The sequence below is a fragment of the Trachypithecus francoisi genome, unplaced genomic scaffold (genome assembly GCF_009764315.1).
Source record: "Trachypithecus francoisi isolate TF-2019V2 unplaced genomic scaffold, Tfra_2.0 Lachesis_group14, whole genome shotgun sequence".
NCBI classification, from domain to species: domain Eukaryota; kingdom Metazoa; phylum Chordata; class Mammalia; order Primates; family Cercopithecidae; genus Trachypithecus; species Trachypithecus francoisi.
In genome coordinates, this window is record NW_022681459.1 from 32,676,091 (window position 1) to 32,692,384 (window position 16,294).

General features: G+C 55.7%; 1 protein-coding gene across 4 annotated transcripts in view; it reads right to left on the reverse strand.

Moving 5' to 3' along the window:
* The window catches only part of BCR (BCR activator of RhoGEF and GTPase), a 137,050-nt gene that overhangs the window by 33,606 nt on the left and 87,150 nt on the right, over window positions 1–16,294 (reverse strand). For all 4 annotated transcript variants that reach the window (XR_004442246.1, XM_033232735.1, XM_033232733.1 and 1 more), the window contains exons 5-8: window positions 14,362–14,469; window positions 11,309–11,369; window positions 9,802–9,854; window positions 9,164–9,304 (exon numbers count right to left, since the gene is read on the reverse strand). Coding sequence is in view for 3 of the 4 variants with exons in the window: in XM_033232735.1 (XP_033088626.1) it covers window positions 9,164–9,304; window positions 9,802–9,854; window positions 11,309–11,369; window positions 14,362–14,469 (363 nt within the window). In the remaining variant the exon portion in view is untranslated. The remainder of the gene's footprint in view (window positions 1–9,163; window positions 9,305–9,801; window positions 9,855–11,308; window positions 11,370–14,361; window positions 14,470–16,294) is intronic.

Consider the following 16,294-nt stretch of genomic DNA (forward strand, 5'->3'; position numbering starts at 1 on the left):
GTACTCTCAGGGAGTCAGGCTGGTCCTAGAGTCAGACCAGGGCCTCGCCCTGCTGTCAGTTGCCGCCTGAGGTGCTTCTCGGGGAGCCTCTGTCTCTCTGAACTTCCCCCATTCTGGGGCCGCAGGCAGCAGAGCTCCCCACTGGCAAGTACAGCCTGGGCCAGGCCTCCGACACTCTCGGGGTGGAGGCTTCATGTCACCATCATAAGCAGCTTGGCTCACGACAGCCAGCTGGCTCTTGTGGGGGGGAACCAACGACTTACGCACGGGCCGCTGGTGCCCATAAGTGGAAGGGTAGGAAGACTGCCGGCGTGCCAAGGCCATGACTCATCGGCACTCACCCATACCCCGCCTGCCGAGGGCAGACGGCCGCCTGGTGACAACACCCACGGGAAGCAAGAAACTGCACGTGCACCTGGAGAAACATCATGTAGAGCTGGAGCGCTGAAGCCAGGTAACCCAAACTGCTGCGTCTGCAGCGGGGACCAGGTCTGGGTGGGGTCCCAGGACACTGAGGTCCTTCGGGAAGGACTGCAGTATGTCCTCTTGGCAGGGACACAGCAAACGGCCTCCTGGCCTAGGAGGAGGGGTCTCAGGTGCCTTCCCTCTGGGGGCAGTGGCGGGGCTGGATGGCAGCCTTCTCCATACAAAGGTACTGAGCTTCTTGCCATCACCAGCAGAGGGCACCCCATGCTCAGCTCAGAAGCCGCAGACCCAGCTCACTCTGCCTGCGGGCCAGAAATGCAGCTCCCTCTCCAGCAGTGGCTCCCCACAACCCACCTCTGGGGCACCCTCGGCCTTCAGCAAGGCCAGTGAGTGTCACACTGGGCGCCTGTAGCACCCACATGCCAGCATGCCACATTGAGAGGACACAGGCCTGACTGTGGGGAGGATGTGGTCCCTCTGGGGTGCGGGCTGAAGGCCTGGGAGGCTCGGACAGTGGACTTGGCTGGTTCTGGGCTACTCTTTTGAACCCAAACCCCCACCCACCTGTGCAATTCTCATCTGAGGGAAGCCTGAAAGCCACAGGCACCCCAGCATGTCACAGCATCTTAGGCCCTGCTCTGCAGTCCCTGTCACCTGGCCCCTGCCCTCCCAGCCCACACAGCACCAGCACATAACTGGCAGGCCCACGTGGTATGGCGTATGTCACTCCCTGCCCAGATGTCCCTCTCGGAAGCACTCAGCAGCTTGGTCCCCGGCCTGGAATACAGGACAGTCGGCCTTGAAATCAGCACAGGCTTCCCACATAGCCCACCTGAGACGTCCTCCAGGGCACACGGCAAGGGTGGGCCGGGGTCACAATCCTGACTGCATCCCAAAGCTGGCATAAGGCCACGTGGCTAGAAACCACTGTCCCCAATGCTCAGCATCTCACCTAGGGCAAACACTCCCAGCTAGAGCTGTGGGACAGAGAGGGCCAGGGCCTCAATGGCCCAGGATAGGGACAGCACCACACTTTGGAGAGCTGGCTTGCTGGCACCGTGGGAGCCTGTGTGTGAGAAGGGCACAGGGGAAGATCCTATGTGTTCTGTGTCTGTGTCTCTGTGTGTCCCTTTGTGCATCTCCATGTCTCCGGGTATGTTCATTCTCGTGTGAGTATGGGCGCCTGAGCATGTCCTCATGCATGGAACCCCACAGACCTGTGGCCTGGGTAGGTGTGTGCCCATGGGTCTCACTGTGTGTATCTCCATGTTTCTATGTGTGTGTATTTCCAAGCAAGGGCATGTCCCTGTGCGTGTCAGGCCTATGTGTGTCCTGGTGCAAGTAACCCCGTGTGGGCGTGGGTCCCCGTGTGTGCTGTGGGGCGGGGCAGGGCGGTGGGACAGCAGGCCCCAGCTGGCAGGACAACACTCCCCTTGGGGAGCCCCCCCACACCCCAGGTGGGAAACACCAGCTGGAAGAAATACCACCTGTCTCCTTGAACAACTAGAATCATCATCCCTACAGGAGCCCCCAGAAAGCAAGGGCGGCCAGGACAGCCTGCATCTTCACTGTCACGAGCCTACCCTTCTCCTTCTCTGTGACGACGATGCTGGCTACGCTCCTCCATTTCTTGGAGCCTCTGTTTCCTTAAACATGATGGGGTGAGAAAGACTTGTCTGGTGGTATGTTCTCAGGATTAAATGAAACTGACCTGCAGGGTCTCACACGGGGCTGTCACCCTTCACCATGTCCTCTGCAGGTGGGAATGTGACAGTCACAGCTTCCCGTGAATCACACCACTCACTCCTCACCAGGACACTACGAGGCAGGCACCATAACCCTCATTTCTACACACAAGGAAACCGAGGCCCTGTGAGGTCACATCATTATGTGCCTTCTGTCTTCCGAGGAGGGGGGTCGTGTCAGGCTGGTGGGGGTGAGGGGCACCTCCTTGCTAAGGGGTCTCCCCTCAGGCCAGCCACCTCCTCTAGCTGTCGCCAGTGCAACATTACCCCCCACCCACAGCCTATCCAGGGCCTTCCCAGGAAGGCCAGTCTGGAAGAAGCACAGTTAAGACTGAAAGTTTCTGTCCCCCTCAGAATTCATGCTGAGGCCCTAACTCCAACGGGCTGGTATCTGGAGGTGGGGCCTTTGCGAGGTGAGTAGGCATAGACGAACCCACGGGATGAGGTAAGTGTCCCCATAAGAAGAAGAAGAAAGACAGGTCCTTTTCTCTCTCCATGTCCACTCCCAGGAAGGCCATGTGAGGGTACAGTGGGATGCCAGCCGTGCTTCTTACTGCCCTCACCAGAACCTGACCCTGCTGGCACCCTGGCCCTGGATCTCCAGCCTCCAGAACTGTGAGAGGTAAAGGCCTGTGTGTGGGCCTCCCAGCAGACAGTACTTTGTTACAGCAGCCTGAACTGACCATGACATGCTCCAGCAACCAGAGACCACGGCTCCATGGAGGTGCTGGAAACCTTCCCCAGGTACAAGAACTGCAGTTTGATCATCAACAAATCAGCAGGGCCTTGACTGGTGGGACAAGGAAAAGTTGCCAAAGATGCCCATGTAGCAGCTGAGAAAGTGGAGAAGGAAGACGGCCCAAGTGAAGACCAAGGTGGAACTGTCAGCTGCTGGCTGGTGGGGTGGTCCTGAAGGCAGCCAGTGGCCTCAGCCCCTGCTACCCTGCCCCCAGAGCAAAGCGCACACCCCTGGAGACCTGGCTGAGTGCCACTGAGCTGGCTGCCACTGCCTATCAGTGGCCCTGTCTATGCAGGGATGTGGCAGACTCCAGAGGTTCAGCAGTGGGACCAGGAGCAATGAGGGTCACCAGGCAGACCAATATACACTGCAGTGGAGAATGAGGTCAAGGGTCCTGCTCGTCCTTACCTCCCTCTCACCTGCTCTTGACTTGCCCTCCCTGCAGACTCTCTGGTCCCCAGGAAAGCCTCCCACGGCCAATGTGGCCCAGAAAGTTTCCTATGCTGTGAGAAACACTATGCCAGGTGGAGGATAGGGCGGGGCCTGGGAAGAACAATGCTGGCTGATAGCCACAGTCAGGGTGGCTGGTAGCAGCTAGTATTTGCTGAGCTCTTTCTGGGTGCCAAGAAGGTGTGAAAAGAGCATGACATAAAACATCTCATCTCACTCCACAGAACCCTCCCATGCAGCAGGCTCCAGCTTCACCACTGCCTGGAGAAGAAACAGCTCAGAGGTAAGCAACGTGCCCACGCTCCTGGAAGGAATTAGAACTTGGCCCAGACAAGTCGAGAACCCAAGCTTTGTTTGCCAATGTTTATGAAGGGTCCAGAAAGGCCTAGCCCTCAACATGGGCACTGGCCTTGCCATTACAGCTTCTGTTTGGTGTCCAGTGGAGCTGAGAACCCCACCCATCCTGTCTTCACCTCTGGAGTGGGCACCTCCCTCTCTGTAGCACCCTTGCAAACTTTGCCAACAGGTTCTGGTTTCTCCAACAGTTTTCCAACTGTTTTTTTTTTTTTTTTTTTTGAGACGGAGTCTCGCAGTCGCCCAGGCTGGAGTGCAGTGGCCGGATCTCAGCTCACTACAACCTCCGCCTCCCGGGTTCACGCCATTCTCCTGCCTCAGCCTCCCGAGTAGCTGGGACTACAGGCGCCCGCCACCTCGCCCGGCTAGTTCTTTTGTATTTTTTAGTAGAGACGGGGTTTCACAGTGTTCGCCAGGATGGTCTCGATCTCCTGACCTCGTGATCCGCCCGTCTCGGCCTCCCAAAGTGCTGGGATTACAGGCTTGAGCCACCGCGCCCGGCCTTTTTTTTTTTTTTGAGATGGAATTTCACTCTGTTGCCCAGGCTGGAGTACAGAGTGCAATGACATGCTCTCGGCTCATGGCCACCTCCACCTCCCAGGTTCAAGCAGTTCTCCTATCTCAGCCTCCCGAGTAGCTGGGATTATAGGCACGTGCCACCACGCCCGGCTAATTTTTGCATTTTTAGTGGACACGGGGTTTTACCGTGTTGGCCAGACTGGTCTCCAACTCCTAACCTCAAGTGATCCACCCGCCCTGGCCTACCAAAGTGCTGGGATTACAGGTGTGAGCCACCATGCCCAGCCTGCTCTCCAACTCCTTAATCATCAACTGAAAGACCTTGGTTCTCCTCTGCCCGAGCCTCACCATCTCTCAGCCTCAAGCCTGCACTGGTGGTACTTTCCTGCTCTAGGGCCTTCCTACAGCTCCCGTTTGGACTACTGCCAGTGTTCTTCCTACAAGAGGGGCCTCTGGGATCCCAGGCAGAGAACAGGTATTGGAGGTCATTGCCTGGCTGGCTCTTGGGAAACAAAACATCCAAACTGGATCATCCACTATGCTGCGGAGCCCAAGCCGAGGGGGTGCTGAGCAGCACATGGTGCCAAGGCTCTGAGGAGACAGACAGGCAACCACGTGGGAAGTCATCCAGTAGTGGGGATCGGTTATCTAACTGTGAAGTTAATTCAGCTAAACAAATGAGCGCCACCCACCAGCCCTCAGAACCCAGGCCTGGAAAGAAACTGTGCCTGCGGGATCCTCTGATCCTGTTATTTTGGGGAGGCTAAGGAAGGCATTCTCCTGGCAGCACCTGTGGCTCATGGGCCCCCAGGTGTGCTTGGGCCAGGATGCTGGGAAGCCGGAGCACCTGCCGGCCACCATTCAGCATCAAGGGGCCACCTGGAATGCAGCCCAAAGTCACTCTTCCCCAAAAAGCACAGCCCTGGAGCCGTGGGATGTGGCTGAAAAGGGCCATGAGATTACAAGAGCCACAGTGGGGGTCTGGGGCTGGGGTGGCTGACCCTGCACAGGGCTCACATCTGGGCCTCTCCTCAATGCCAGACTTGCCCAGGCTCAGCAGGTAGCAATGGGCCGCCTCCCAGGAGGCCCAGTCGTTACTGCAAGAGAACCTCAAAACACCCAGGCCGACAGAGGCAGCTTTCCTCTTGACATCAAATGCCAGGGAAGCCAGAAACAGCCCCAACCCCTTGACGCACTCCTAGCAGCAGCAGCAGCAGGGGATGGGGTAGCGTGTAGAGCTGAAAGGGACATCTCCTCCTCCTTCCTACCTCCAGGTAGTGCAGGAACAAGAGGATGGGTGGAAACGTCCTACTGGCTCACAGAGGAGTAAGGGAGCCAAAGAGTAACATACCCGAGAGGCAGACAGGTGACCAGGGGGCCTGTGGCCTCACTCGCATCCTAGCTTAGCTACTTAGTGGCTGTGTGACTGTGGGCAAGACACTCAACCTCTCTGAGTCGCAGTTTCCTCATATGTAAAAGGGAGATCACCTCTGACCACAGAGTCGTCATGAGATCTCAGAGGCACGGTTCCTTTCTCCCTTCGGGAATTTGACACTCCATGTCATGTACCAAACTAAGAGATGGGCAGAAGAGAAAAGTTCAGGCCCCACCCCTGGCTGCAAATTCTAAGAGGAAGTAGCCTGGAGCTCCTGCCCCCCTTTCCTGGCTAGTGACGTCAAAGGAGCTTGCCCGTCATCTCCAACACAGATGGCGGCATGCAGGCAGGTCATCACCGCTCACTTTCATAAAGTCCCTCTCAGGCTGTGAAATCTTTTCAGTCTCAACACCCAGTGGAGGGGCCACGGACCCTGCATCATTGCCCTCAGAGAGCACGGGCACCCCGGGAAGCAAAAGGGTGTCCCCAAATCAGTACACTCTAAGCAGTGAGGGAGAGCAGAACCTGACGGGGCTTCGCCCATCTGGCATCTTTCTTTCTGCATCAAGGACTGCAAACCCACTGGGCAGTGCCAGAGGATACTGTCCAGGCTTGGAGTGCCCAACTGATTAGCGGCATCTGCTCCAGGAATGGCAGGGGCTGGGGCACAGCACAGGCATCTGTCTATCATCCTGGCTTAGCTACCATCAAGCCACCTCCCTTAACATGCCTCGGATAGAAAGCTCTGAATGAAGGGGTGCTGGTCAGACCCACAGTGACTTTTCTAGAGTCATTAGTCCTCCATCTTGCTTTGCAGTTGAGGCACCCAGGTGACCCCTCCTCAACAAGCAAATGCGCCTCCACCAGGGTGAGGTGCTGGGGAGGAGGTAGATCCAGGCCCTTGCCTTTGTGAAGCGCCCAGCCCTTCTTTTTTTTTTTTTTTTTGAGACAGAGTCTCACTCTGTTGCCCAGGCTGGAGTGCAGTGGCATGATCTTGGCTCACTGCAACCTCTGCCTCCCAGGTTCATGAGATTCTCCTTCCTCAGCCTCCCGAGTAGCTGGGACTGCAGGTGCCCACTACTACGCCCAGCTAATTTTTTTGTATTTTTAGTAGAGATGGGGTTTTACCGTATTAGCCAGGATGGCCTTGAACTCTGGACCTTGTGATCCACCTGCCTCGGCATCCCAAAGCACTGAGATTACAGAGGTGAGCCACCACGCCCAGTTGCACGCAGCCCTTCTTAAATTACACTTCCTCCTTGGTGGCCCTGAGACGTGGCCATGGGTAAGCATGAAGTCAGCCCCCACGGGGACGGATGCAGGAACGAGGGCCTGGGTGCCAACTTCTAGGCAATATCGCGTTTTTCTCAATTCCCCAAAGCAGTGGATTCCAATGATTCGAGCGCTGAGAAGGCCCTTCCTTCTCTCTAGGGATGCTAAATGGCAGCTGGAGTTGCAGGGAGCAGACTTGGCACAGGGAAGGCCATGGGAAAAAGGACACCCACGCCCACCTCCCAGGAGGTCAGAGCGCTCACAAGAGAACAGTCAGTAGAAAAGAAAGAACAGGCGTCTCAGGAGGGTAGGGCGAGCCTGGCAGGAACCCACCCAGCACATGGAGGCTTAGGAGAAGCAAAGCCAACATCCACTTAGATCTGTGTGGACTGCGCACAGGTTTGTCACAGGTTTGCTCTCCTTCTGTGGCCCTGAGCCAGGGAAGAGAACCAGAGGCAGGGCCCGGTTGTTGCTCTAAGAAGCAAGATCTGATCCCCCACCGCTCCCAGGTCCCAGTCACGGGATGATCAGCTGGGGAGCACCTGCACTGCTCAACACCTCCCCTGGGAGGTGCCACGGACCCACTTCCACCTTCAAAGAGCTGAGACTGCCAAGGAGCCAACACGGATGGCCAGGACTGCTGCTAAATCATGCCCATTTGGGAGCCCAGGTGCCCAGTGAGGTGAGGTCATGTTCCCACCTTGCTGCAAAGACAAGGAATGGGCCCAGCTGGGAGAAGCTCTAGGCCACCCAGTGGGTCGGTCCTCACGATGCTGGCATGGGACCCTGAGTCTGCCCAGCTCCAGGGCTTTGACAAGCTGGAGGGTGGAATGGAGCGGACAGCTCCTTCCTCCTCCATGCCCTTCCTGGGCCAGGCCCACTACGAGAAACTTGACCAAGTCCCTCACTCCAGGTCAACTCTGATTAGACTCTGGGTACTCAAGAGTAACATTCCCAAAGTGGTGTGCGGCAGACCGGGCTGACAGCTGCCTGCCTGATGGCCCAGGGCAGGAGGAAAGCAAGCCCCATGTGCTGGGCAGGTCCACCCTGTGGGGGCCCTGAGGACAGGGCCTGTGTCCTTGGCACACTGCCAACCACATGGCACACAAATGAGAAGGAAGAGTAGGAGATGGTCTTTTTTTTTTTTTTTTTTTTGAGAGGGAGTTTCACTCTGTCGCCCAGGCTAGAGTGCAGTGGTGAGATCTCGGCTTGCTGCAAACTCCGCCTCCCGGGTTCAAGTGATTCACCTGCCTCAGCCTCTCGAGCAGCTGGGATTACAAGCACCTGCCACTGTGCCTGGCTGATTTTTGTATTTTTAGTAGAGACAGGGTTTCACCATGTTGGCCAGGCTGGTCTCGAATTCTTGACCTCATGATCCACCCGCCTAGGCCTCCCAAAGTGCTGGGATTACAGGCATGAGCCATGGTGCCCAGCCATGAGGTGGTTCTCAGAGGCAACTACAGTCAGGTTCATGCCCATTTTGTTTCCTGCCTGAGCCAGACAGCTCCTGTCCCTGCATGAGACCCCTGAGGCCATGGGTCAGCTCCCCTCGCCTCAGCGCTGCCTCTGACAAAAGCTGTTCCCCCTGGACACCGGCTCCCCAGCTTGCACGCCTCGGCCATTCTCAGTAGCTGCTACCTGCCTGGGAATGAAACAGCCTCACTATGTGCCAGGCCCCGCCCAGGAAGGCTCAGAGCGGCACGGGCACAGGCCATGCCTGCTCATCAATGACGTGCACACAGAATACGTCAGTGACAGGGGGAACGGGAAGGAGAGTCTTCCCAGAGGAAGACGTGAAGTGCTTCATCCAGTCTCACGTCACAGACACAAACCACGAATCCCCCTTTCTAATCCTTAAACCCGATGTTAACTGTTTTTTAATGAAAGCACTCAGGAGGAAGTAGGAGGATTCCAGGCAGACAAAATGCCATCCTCCTACTCACCTCCTTCGCACAGGTCTCCTTGGCTGGGGAGCCTGAGCTGGCAAGAGTGTGGGGGATAAAAAAAGGGGTCCCTGGACATAACCCACAATGACAGAAAAGAAAAGAGGTGGCTGAGTGAGGCATGGTGATGGCTGCTGCCTGGAGAGTATGGTGCATGTCACCCCTGCAACTGCACCCAGACACCTTCCACACAGGACTGAGTGTGCTGCCAAACTCACCAATCCCAAAAGGCAAGGTCTGCTGAGGACCAGGAGGGGCTCTAGGCCTCAGATCGAGGGTACCCTGCATGACCCCAGCTCAGCAGGCTGGGCAGACCCAAGCCATCCCTTGCCACACTCACCTCTCCCTTCTTCACCGTCATGGACTGCCGTCGGGGTGTGATCTCCTCGTTGATGCTGGACAGGAAGTTCTGTGAGATGCGGAGGGCGTCCTGCAGCAAGGGGTGGTCGGGGTGGCTGGCAGGAGTATGCTTTAGCAAGTCCTGCCCCAGGAAGAAAGATTCGAGTTAGACACAGAGGATCACTGACACCTGCCACTGTGCACAAAGTGCAGACACAAAATGCAGACGGAGCCCAGAGCACCAGCTCCCTCAGTGTCACCACTGCCTCTCTCACATGGGCCTGGGCTTTGCGGACAGAGCTTGTGTGAGCACCGTTCTGGAAGCAGGTCCTAGATGTGTTCCAGCAAACCCATGCTGCATGCACACGGCCAAGAGGGGCTCCTTTTAGGTCTAGGGCAGGGTTTCTCAGCCTCAGTACTGCTGACATTTTGCGTGGAGTAATTATTTGTTGAGGGGCAAGAGAGAGCTGTCCTTTGCATTACAGAATGTCGAACACCATCCCAGGCCTCTACCCATCAGATGCCAGTAGCACCCCCTTGGCTGCAGCTATGACAACCAAAAAAGGTCTCAGAACATTGTTGCTGTGTGTGCCTGAGAAGGCAGTTTTGGTCCCAGTCCGGAGGGGCGCTGTGACTCACATGGAGGACCAGCGTGCTCCTTGTCACACGGTCCACAGGCTTGTAGAGCAGAGCTGTGGAGAGAGAGGGGTGGTGAGAGAGGCTGCACATGGAGAAGCACACCAGCTACCTGACACCCTCGGTGCAAGAGTGAGTGGGGAGGGGGCTGCCCCAGCCTCCACAGGCTCCATCTCCCCTCTGCGCAGTGACAAGGGCAAGGCTAGAGCACCCACCTGGAACGCTTTAAGTCCAGGACATTCACTGCATGCAGAGTCCAGAGCAGCTGTCAGACCCAAGCCTGCACGGCTGGCTCGGTGACAACAGCTAAAAAGGCTCAGCACTGCCGCTCCTCTAGCCTGAGGTCAGGGAGCCCACCCTGGCAAGGATGGGCTGGGGAGGGCCCCAACTCTGGAAGGAGACCTGCTCCCCAGCCCAGAGGATAAGCTGAGCAAACCACTTAGCTGCTCTTACCATCGATCCTGAGACATTTCAGATGCCTGACTCTGAGACAGGCAGAAACCTACTCAGATGCCGACACAATTCTCCGTTTGACAGGTTCTCTGGCGACCTGCCTGCCTGAGGACACCCGCACTCCAGAGGCACATGAGCCCCACTGCAGTGGGAGCAGCTCCCTGGCATGGCAGGAGCCCTGGCCAGCCTCGGCCACCCGTGCTTCTCCATGATGACAGTGAGCGTGGCCAATCCCAGGCACGGACGCTTAGGTGTGTTCTGAGACATGCCAAATGTGTTCCTCACAAGACTCCCATGACCAGCGTAAGGCACACATCGCTATCTTCATTTTGCAGATGGGGAAACTGAGGTTTGGGGCAAAAAGCTCCAGGGCCTGCTATTCTCTGCAAGTGTAACTATTCACTACACCTTCACGACTAAAGTAAGAAGTGACTGATAATTCCTGATACCACTTTCCCAGCAACTCTGGACTCAATCCCTGCCCAGCCACTTAGAGCCTGTCTTTTGCACCGATTACTTTATGACTAAACTTGTCATGGGCAAAAACAGAAAATAAAATCCTCTTTACAGCCAGGTGCGGCAGCTCACACCTGTAATCCCAGCACTCTGGGAGGCCAAGGCACTTGAGGTCAGGAGTTCAAGACCAGCCTGACCAATATGGGGGAAACCCCGTCTCTATTAAAAATACAAAAATTAGCTGGCCGTGGTGGTATGTGCCTGTAACCCCAGCTACTCGGGAGCCTTAAGCAGGAGGATCACTTGAACCCAGGAGGCAGAGGCTGCAATGAACCGAAACTCTGCCTCAAAAAAAAAAAAAAAATCCTCCTTACAAGGCCACTGGGGTCATACTCTTGGTGGCGAACTGGTACTGATGGTATCCTTCCCTGCCCTCCCTGAATTGTTCTTTCCTCGTCCCCACTCTATTTGAAGAGTAGAACAGGGAAGGCACCAAGGGGTGACCCAACTGGGCACTGTGTCTGCTTTTCCACGACGCCCTCTCTGCCAGCAGCAGCCTCCCCGACAAGGGCACACAGAGACCTCAGCATGCAGAACTCACTTTCTAGAGAGTTCTTGGTCGTTGGATCCTTGGCATCTTTGTTGCTTCTGGCTCTCAGGTTCTGCAGAGAGAAAAGCGCATGTTCGCACAGATGACAGAAGCAGCTTTGATGCAGCAGAACGTTCCCCCTTTGGCAGCAGTTTCAGCTTTCCCTCCTCACTGAAACGAACCCCAGGCGCGTTCTGAGCCGAGACTGAAATCACAGGGTGTGCAGGGACACACGAGCAAGCCAAGCACGCAGGATGCCCTGGATGCTGCGGTCTACCTGGGACAGGGCTTCTCAGCCAGGGCACTGTTGACATTTTGGGCTACAAATTCTCTGAGCAGCTTTCCTGGGCACCGTAGGGTGCTGAGCAGCTGCCCTGGCCTCTACCTATCGGTACAGGAACATGCCTGCCTTCCTGCTGTTGTGACAACCAAAAATGTCTCCAGGCATTGCCAAGTGTCCCTTGTGAACAAAATCATGCGTGGCTGAGATCCTCTGACACAGAGAATCCTGTAAATGGAGGCCAACAGGAGCACACTCCTAAACACACGTCACTGTTTTCTTGGGGCAATTAGCACGCAGGGGGGCTGGTGGTTCAGAAGAGCACTCATCTTCGGAGACGGCCAGGGCAGGTCCACCACCGCAGACTGACACTGGATTATAACTCCACCTGCCCTCTCCGAATTTGCAAGTGTACTTACTAAAAAATGATGTGCTGAGATTCCCAGGGCAACAGCAGGGCTTGTAAGTGAACAGCCCAGGCTGTTTTGATACAACTGCGTTGAAAGCACCACGAGAGAAATGTAGAATAAAAGATCCTGTGTGCCTAAAATCCTCTGGGAAGGAGCTGAGATTAATTTCTGGTACTAAGCTTCTGAACAAAAGCATAAACAGCAGAGACGGAAGAGGTTCTGAGGTTGCTCTGCCAACCCCTTGTGCTGCAGGAAACATCTCAAGACCAAAAGACAGTGTTTTCCAGCTCACTGGGGCCAAACGCTGCCATGCACTTTGGTACCTTTCCTGAGAGTTTAACAGCCCTCGCAGTGATTTTTCCTCTGTACATCTGACTCAGCAGTTCCCAAAGGGTGTGAGGGGGTGGGAGAGCCACACAAAAGACTGCAAAAACCAGGTGCTGGGCTCACACGAGCCTGGGAGGCGGCCCACGTATCCGTGGACAGTGCTATGCTTGGGAGTTATCTAGGAGCTCCAGGAACAGCTGCCTCAAGAAAACTTATGAGTTTGGTTTAACCCTGTATTTCCCAAACTGGCCTGACTCCCAAAGCCCTTTTCAGGTAAATCCTATTACCCACTGTCTGGAGAGCTGGTGTTCCATGGAACCAGATCTAATGATGCTGCCCATCTCTCAGGACTGTCCCAGAAGATGGACACTACCCCACTCCTTCCTGTACTTGAGGGTGATCCTCGAACTCCCATGCCTGAGCACTGACTCCCTACACCTCCACAGGGCTTGCTGCTTTCTCTTCCTTGAGTTTGACTCTGCTCTCTTTGGGTGGCTCCAATTCTTCTGGGTCTTTTTTGAAACACCGAGAACCAAAGTGCATGTCGCCCTGACGGTGCAGGTGCCACAAACCTTCACAGTGGGTCGGTTTGCAGCTAGTCCTGAGCCCCATCCCACTCCCTGCATTTCAGCCATAGCTCAGAATCCACCGGTGCACGGTTGGTGGGACCACGTGATCCCCAGGTGGCGTCCCATGGTGTTTCCTCCCTCCTCTGCAGAAACCTGTCCGGATGGACTTAAACTTGCCCACCTAACTGTAACCTGCTCTTAAAAGATCAGGTCCCTGATTTGTCAGGGTCACTTGAAATTCGGTGCCACCATTCCAGCTGTTGGGGAGGAGGGTTGCTAGTTTAATGAAAAAGGAAAAGAGAACAGATTGAATGGTCTAGAGGGAGTCTGGCAGTGGGGAGAGAGCTGCAGCCCCAGATGCAAGCAGAGCTTGTTACCAGCAGCACCTGGCGGAGCAGGGTGCCCCACAGACTCTGGAGGAACAGGGCGGCAGGTACTGTCACCACTGGAGACATCAGAGCGAAGCCCGTGATGCTCCATCCTGCAATAAACAGTAAGACGGCACAAAGCCTCAGGAACAAAGCCCAGGGGTGACAGCTGAGGGTGTGTCCCAGCAAGGGCGACCGCATTCACTCCCTATTTCTAGTGCGCATCTCTCTTTCTAACCCTGCGGTTCTCACCTGGAGGGCTTTCTCCTCAGAACGCTTGCTGGGTGGGGGAAAGCCAAGCCAGAAGGCAAAGCTACAGCGAGATGGGGGGCTCATGAAGAAGCAAGGGACCCCGAAGAGGAAAATGTTGCAGAGTGGCCACCAGGCAGACATAGGCTGGGGAAGGGCAGGAAGAACCCCAGTCTGGAGAGTACAGACCCAGGGGTGCGGCTGGGTTCTGCCTGAACGGCCCATTCATGGTCTCTGTTTCTGAATGAGTCTTTCAAGGCCCTGGGTGCTAACACTGCATGGTTTGAGGTTTCAGCTTCCTGGGGCTAAATGCAGGCAGGGAGTCAGTAGCCTCTCAGACCCAGGGCCTGGGGTAGTACAGCTCCAACCTGTCGCTTTGCTCCTGCATGTGGGTCTACAAAGCACAGGTGACATGAGCCCTCACCCCACAGCACTAGCCCCTCAATGCTTCCTCAATGCTCTCAAGGTCTGGCAGGCTAGAAAAGGAAAAGTGGGACACCTCCAGGCTTGCCTCCAGTGCCAGGTACAAAGTCAGCCTCAGGACTCCTGTGGTGAGAGCTGTTAACGGGCAGAACTACAGACACCCCTCACTGCAGACAGACAGTGCAGTGTCCCTGGAACCTGGCCAACACCCAGAATCAGGCCCTCGCCCCAGGGTAGGCCGGACACCCTGTGGGCTGCTCCTTCTGTCTGGACACAACAGCATCCCCAGCATAGGGCTGACGCAATGAACCCAACAGAATCTGGAAACAGCTGCGGTTCACGACCAGATCTTGATCTGGTGCACTCTGTTCTCCTGGGGAGGTGGAGGGTACAGGTGGGAGTCAGCGGTGCACCTGTCTGAACAGCATCAAGGCATTACCTCAGAGATTTCTGCAAACTGAGCATTGGCCTGACAGCACTTCTCAGCCATTTCCATGGCAACTCCGTAGTTGTCCACAAAGGCCCGGTATACACCCAGCTGGCTGGCCTGAGAGGGAGGAAAGAAGAGAGAGTGGGACAGGTGCTGCTGCTCCCCCACCTTTCGGAAGAGCAGGCTCCTCCTGTGCACAGCTCTGCAGAAACTCCAGGGGCAGCAGACGGCTCACAGGCTGCAGAGGCCTCGGCGCTTCCGTGCTGCTCCCTCCCACCTGCTCCCCTCCCCACGCACCCAGCACACTTCCCGCTCCCAAAATGACATGCTGAGAAGTGACTCACAGCACCAGGCAGGTAACAGTTCCCTTCCAGAGCTACTTATTCCTCCCACCCCATTCACTGAAATGGTGCCATGAGCGGCAGCTGAAGTTCAAGGTTGTCAGTGAATCTGGACAAGTGTCTGCACGCAGCACCTTCTCATTCTGGCTGCAGGAGTGTACCCTGAACATGGAGGTCACCCCCCATCCCACCCATGGTGTTCCACGCCATGTCCAGTCCCTTCAGACACATAAGAAATGCCAAGTCCAGCTGCTTTTGCAGAGGAGAGTCTCCCGCTGCACAGACACGAGCGCATCCTGGGCCTGGTGAGGGTGCTCAAGTGTCATGCTGCACACCTGGTGGGGGGAGACTGGCTGTAAGGTGAGGTGTTCTGTTTGTTCTTTATTAAACCAATGGCAGTAACAGCTCTCCTCACTGCTTAGACATGCACTCAATTCAGCAAGAACTTGCCTTGTGAGTGCAGCAGACACCTCCATCTCTGGGCCCCACAACACCTTTATGGGCAGCGAGGGAAAAATCAGCAAACCCAGTCCTGGGGAGTGTAAGGGCAGACCCAGGGGACACACTGGTTAGGGATGGAGACTCCCACTGTAGTTGACTGCAAGCTGGAAGCCCAAGGCATTCACGGCTCCTGGCATTTGTTTTGTGTCAAACCTACATTTTATTTCCACGTGCATTTGCATTTATATTGAATTTTATGTTTCTACAGATGACAATCCCAGATGCTGGATAAACCAGGCACCCTTGGCACTGTCTGATATTCTGGCCCTGCTCCCTACAGGGGCTGCAAGAAGGGGCTTAGAGTGTACGAGGAAAGGCTAGCAGCTGGAAGACACCTGCCAGGCCCCTGCCATGCTGACCACCGGAGGAGTCCTTGCATCCTCCAATTCTAGGTTCTTCCTCATCTGTGCAGTGATGAGGCCCAGAGCTCTTCTTTCTTTCCCTCCTCTGCAAGTCACTGAGTGCCTCCCAGCCCAACTAAGGGTCTGCTTTAGGCCTCGTCACCACAGTGGTAAACAATTCAGACACAGCGCTGCCCTCCAAAGCTGGTGTTCTAACAGGAGAGCGCTTATAAACACATGCATGAACACACACAAGGAATGTAATGGCAGATGGTTACAAGCGGGACAGGGGCTGAGAGCGACGAGGCTGCTTTCAAGAATGTGGTCACTACCAGGACAGCCTCTCAGAAGAGCTGACAGCTGAGCAGGGTCTCAGGGGTCTTGGGAGGAGGACTCCTTTCAAGACTTTTCCTCCCTTCTGCTCCAGGAGCTCACATCTTCCAGGTGGCTTGTGAGAAGTTCTAAGCAATTCCTTCCCACATTTTTCGCTAATCAAAAACGTGCCTCCGGATCTGATGCACTGAGAAGCACACAGCCTTGCTGCTGTGGTACTGTTACACAGAACGTGAAGCTATTCCTGAGGAAACTGGCAAACCTGAGCAGGTCTGTGCCCTTCAAAAAATGTCAAGGTTGGCTGGGCATGGCGGCTCATGCCTGTAATCCTAGCACTTTGGGAGGCCAAGGCAGGCAGATCACTTGAGGTCAGGAGTTCAAGACCAGCCTGGCCAACATGGTGAAACCTCGTCTCTACTAAAAACA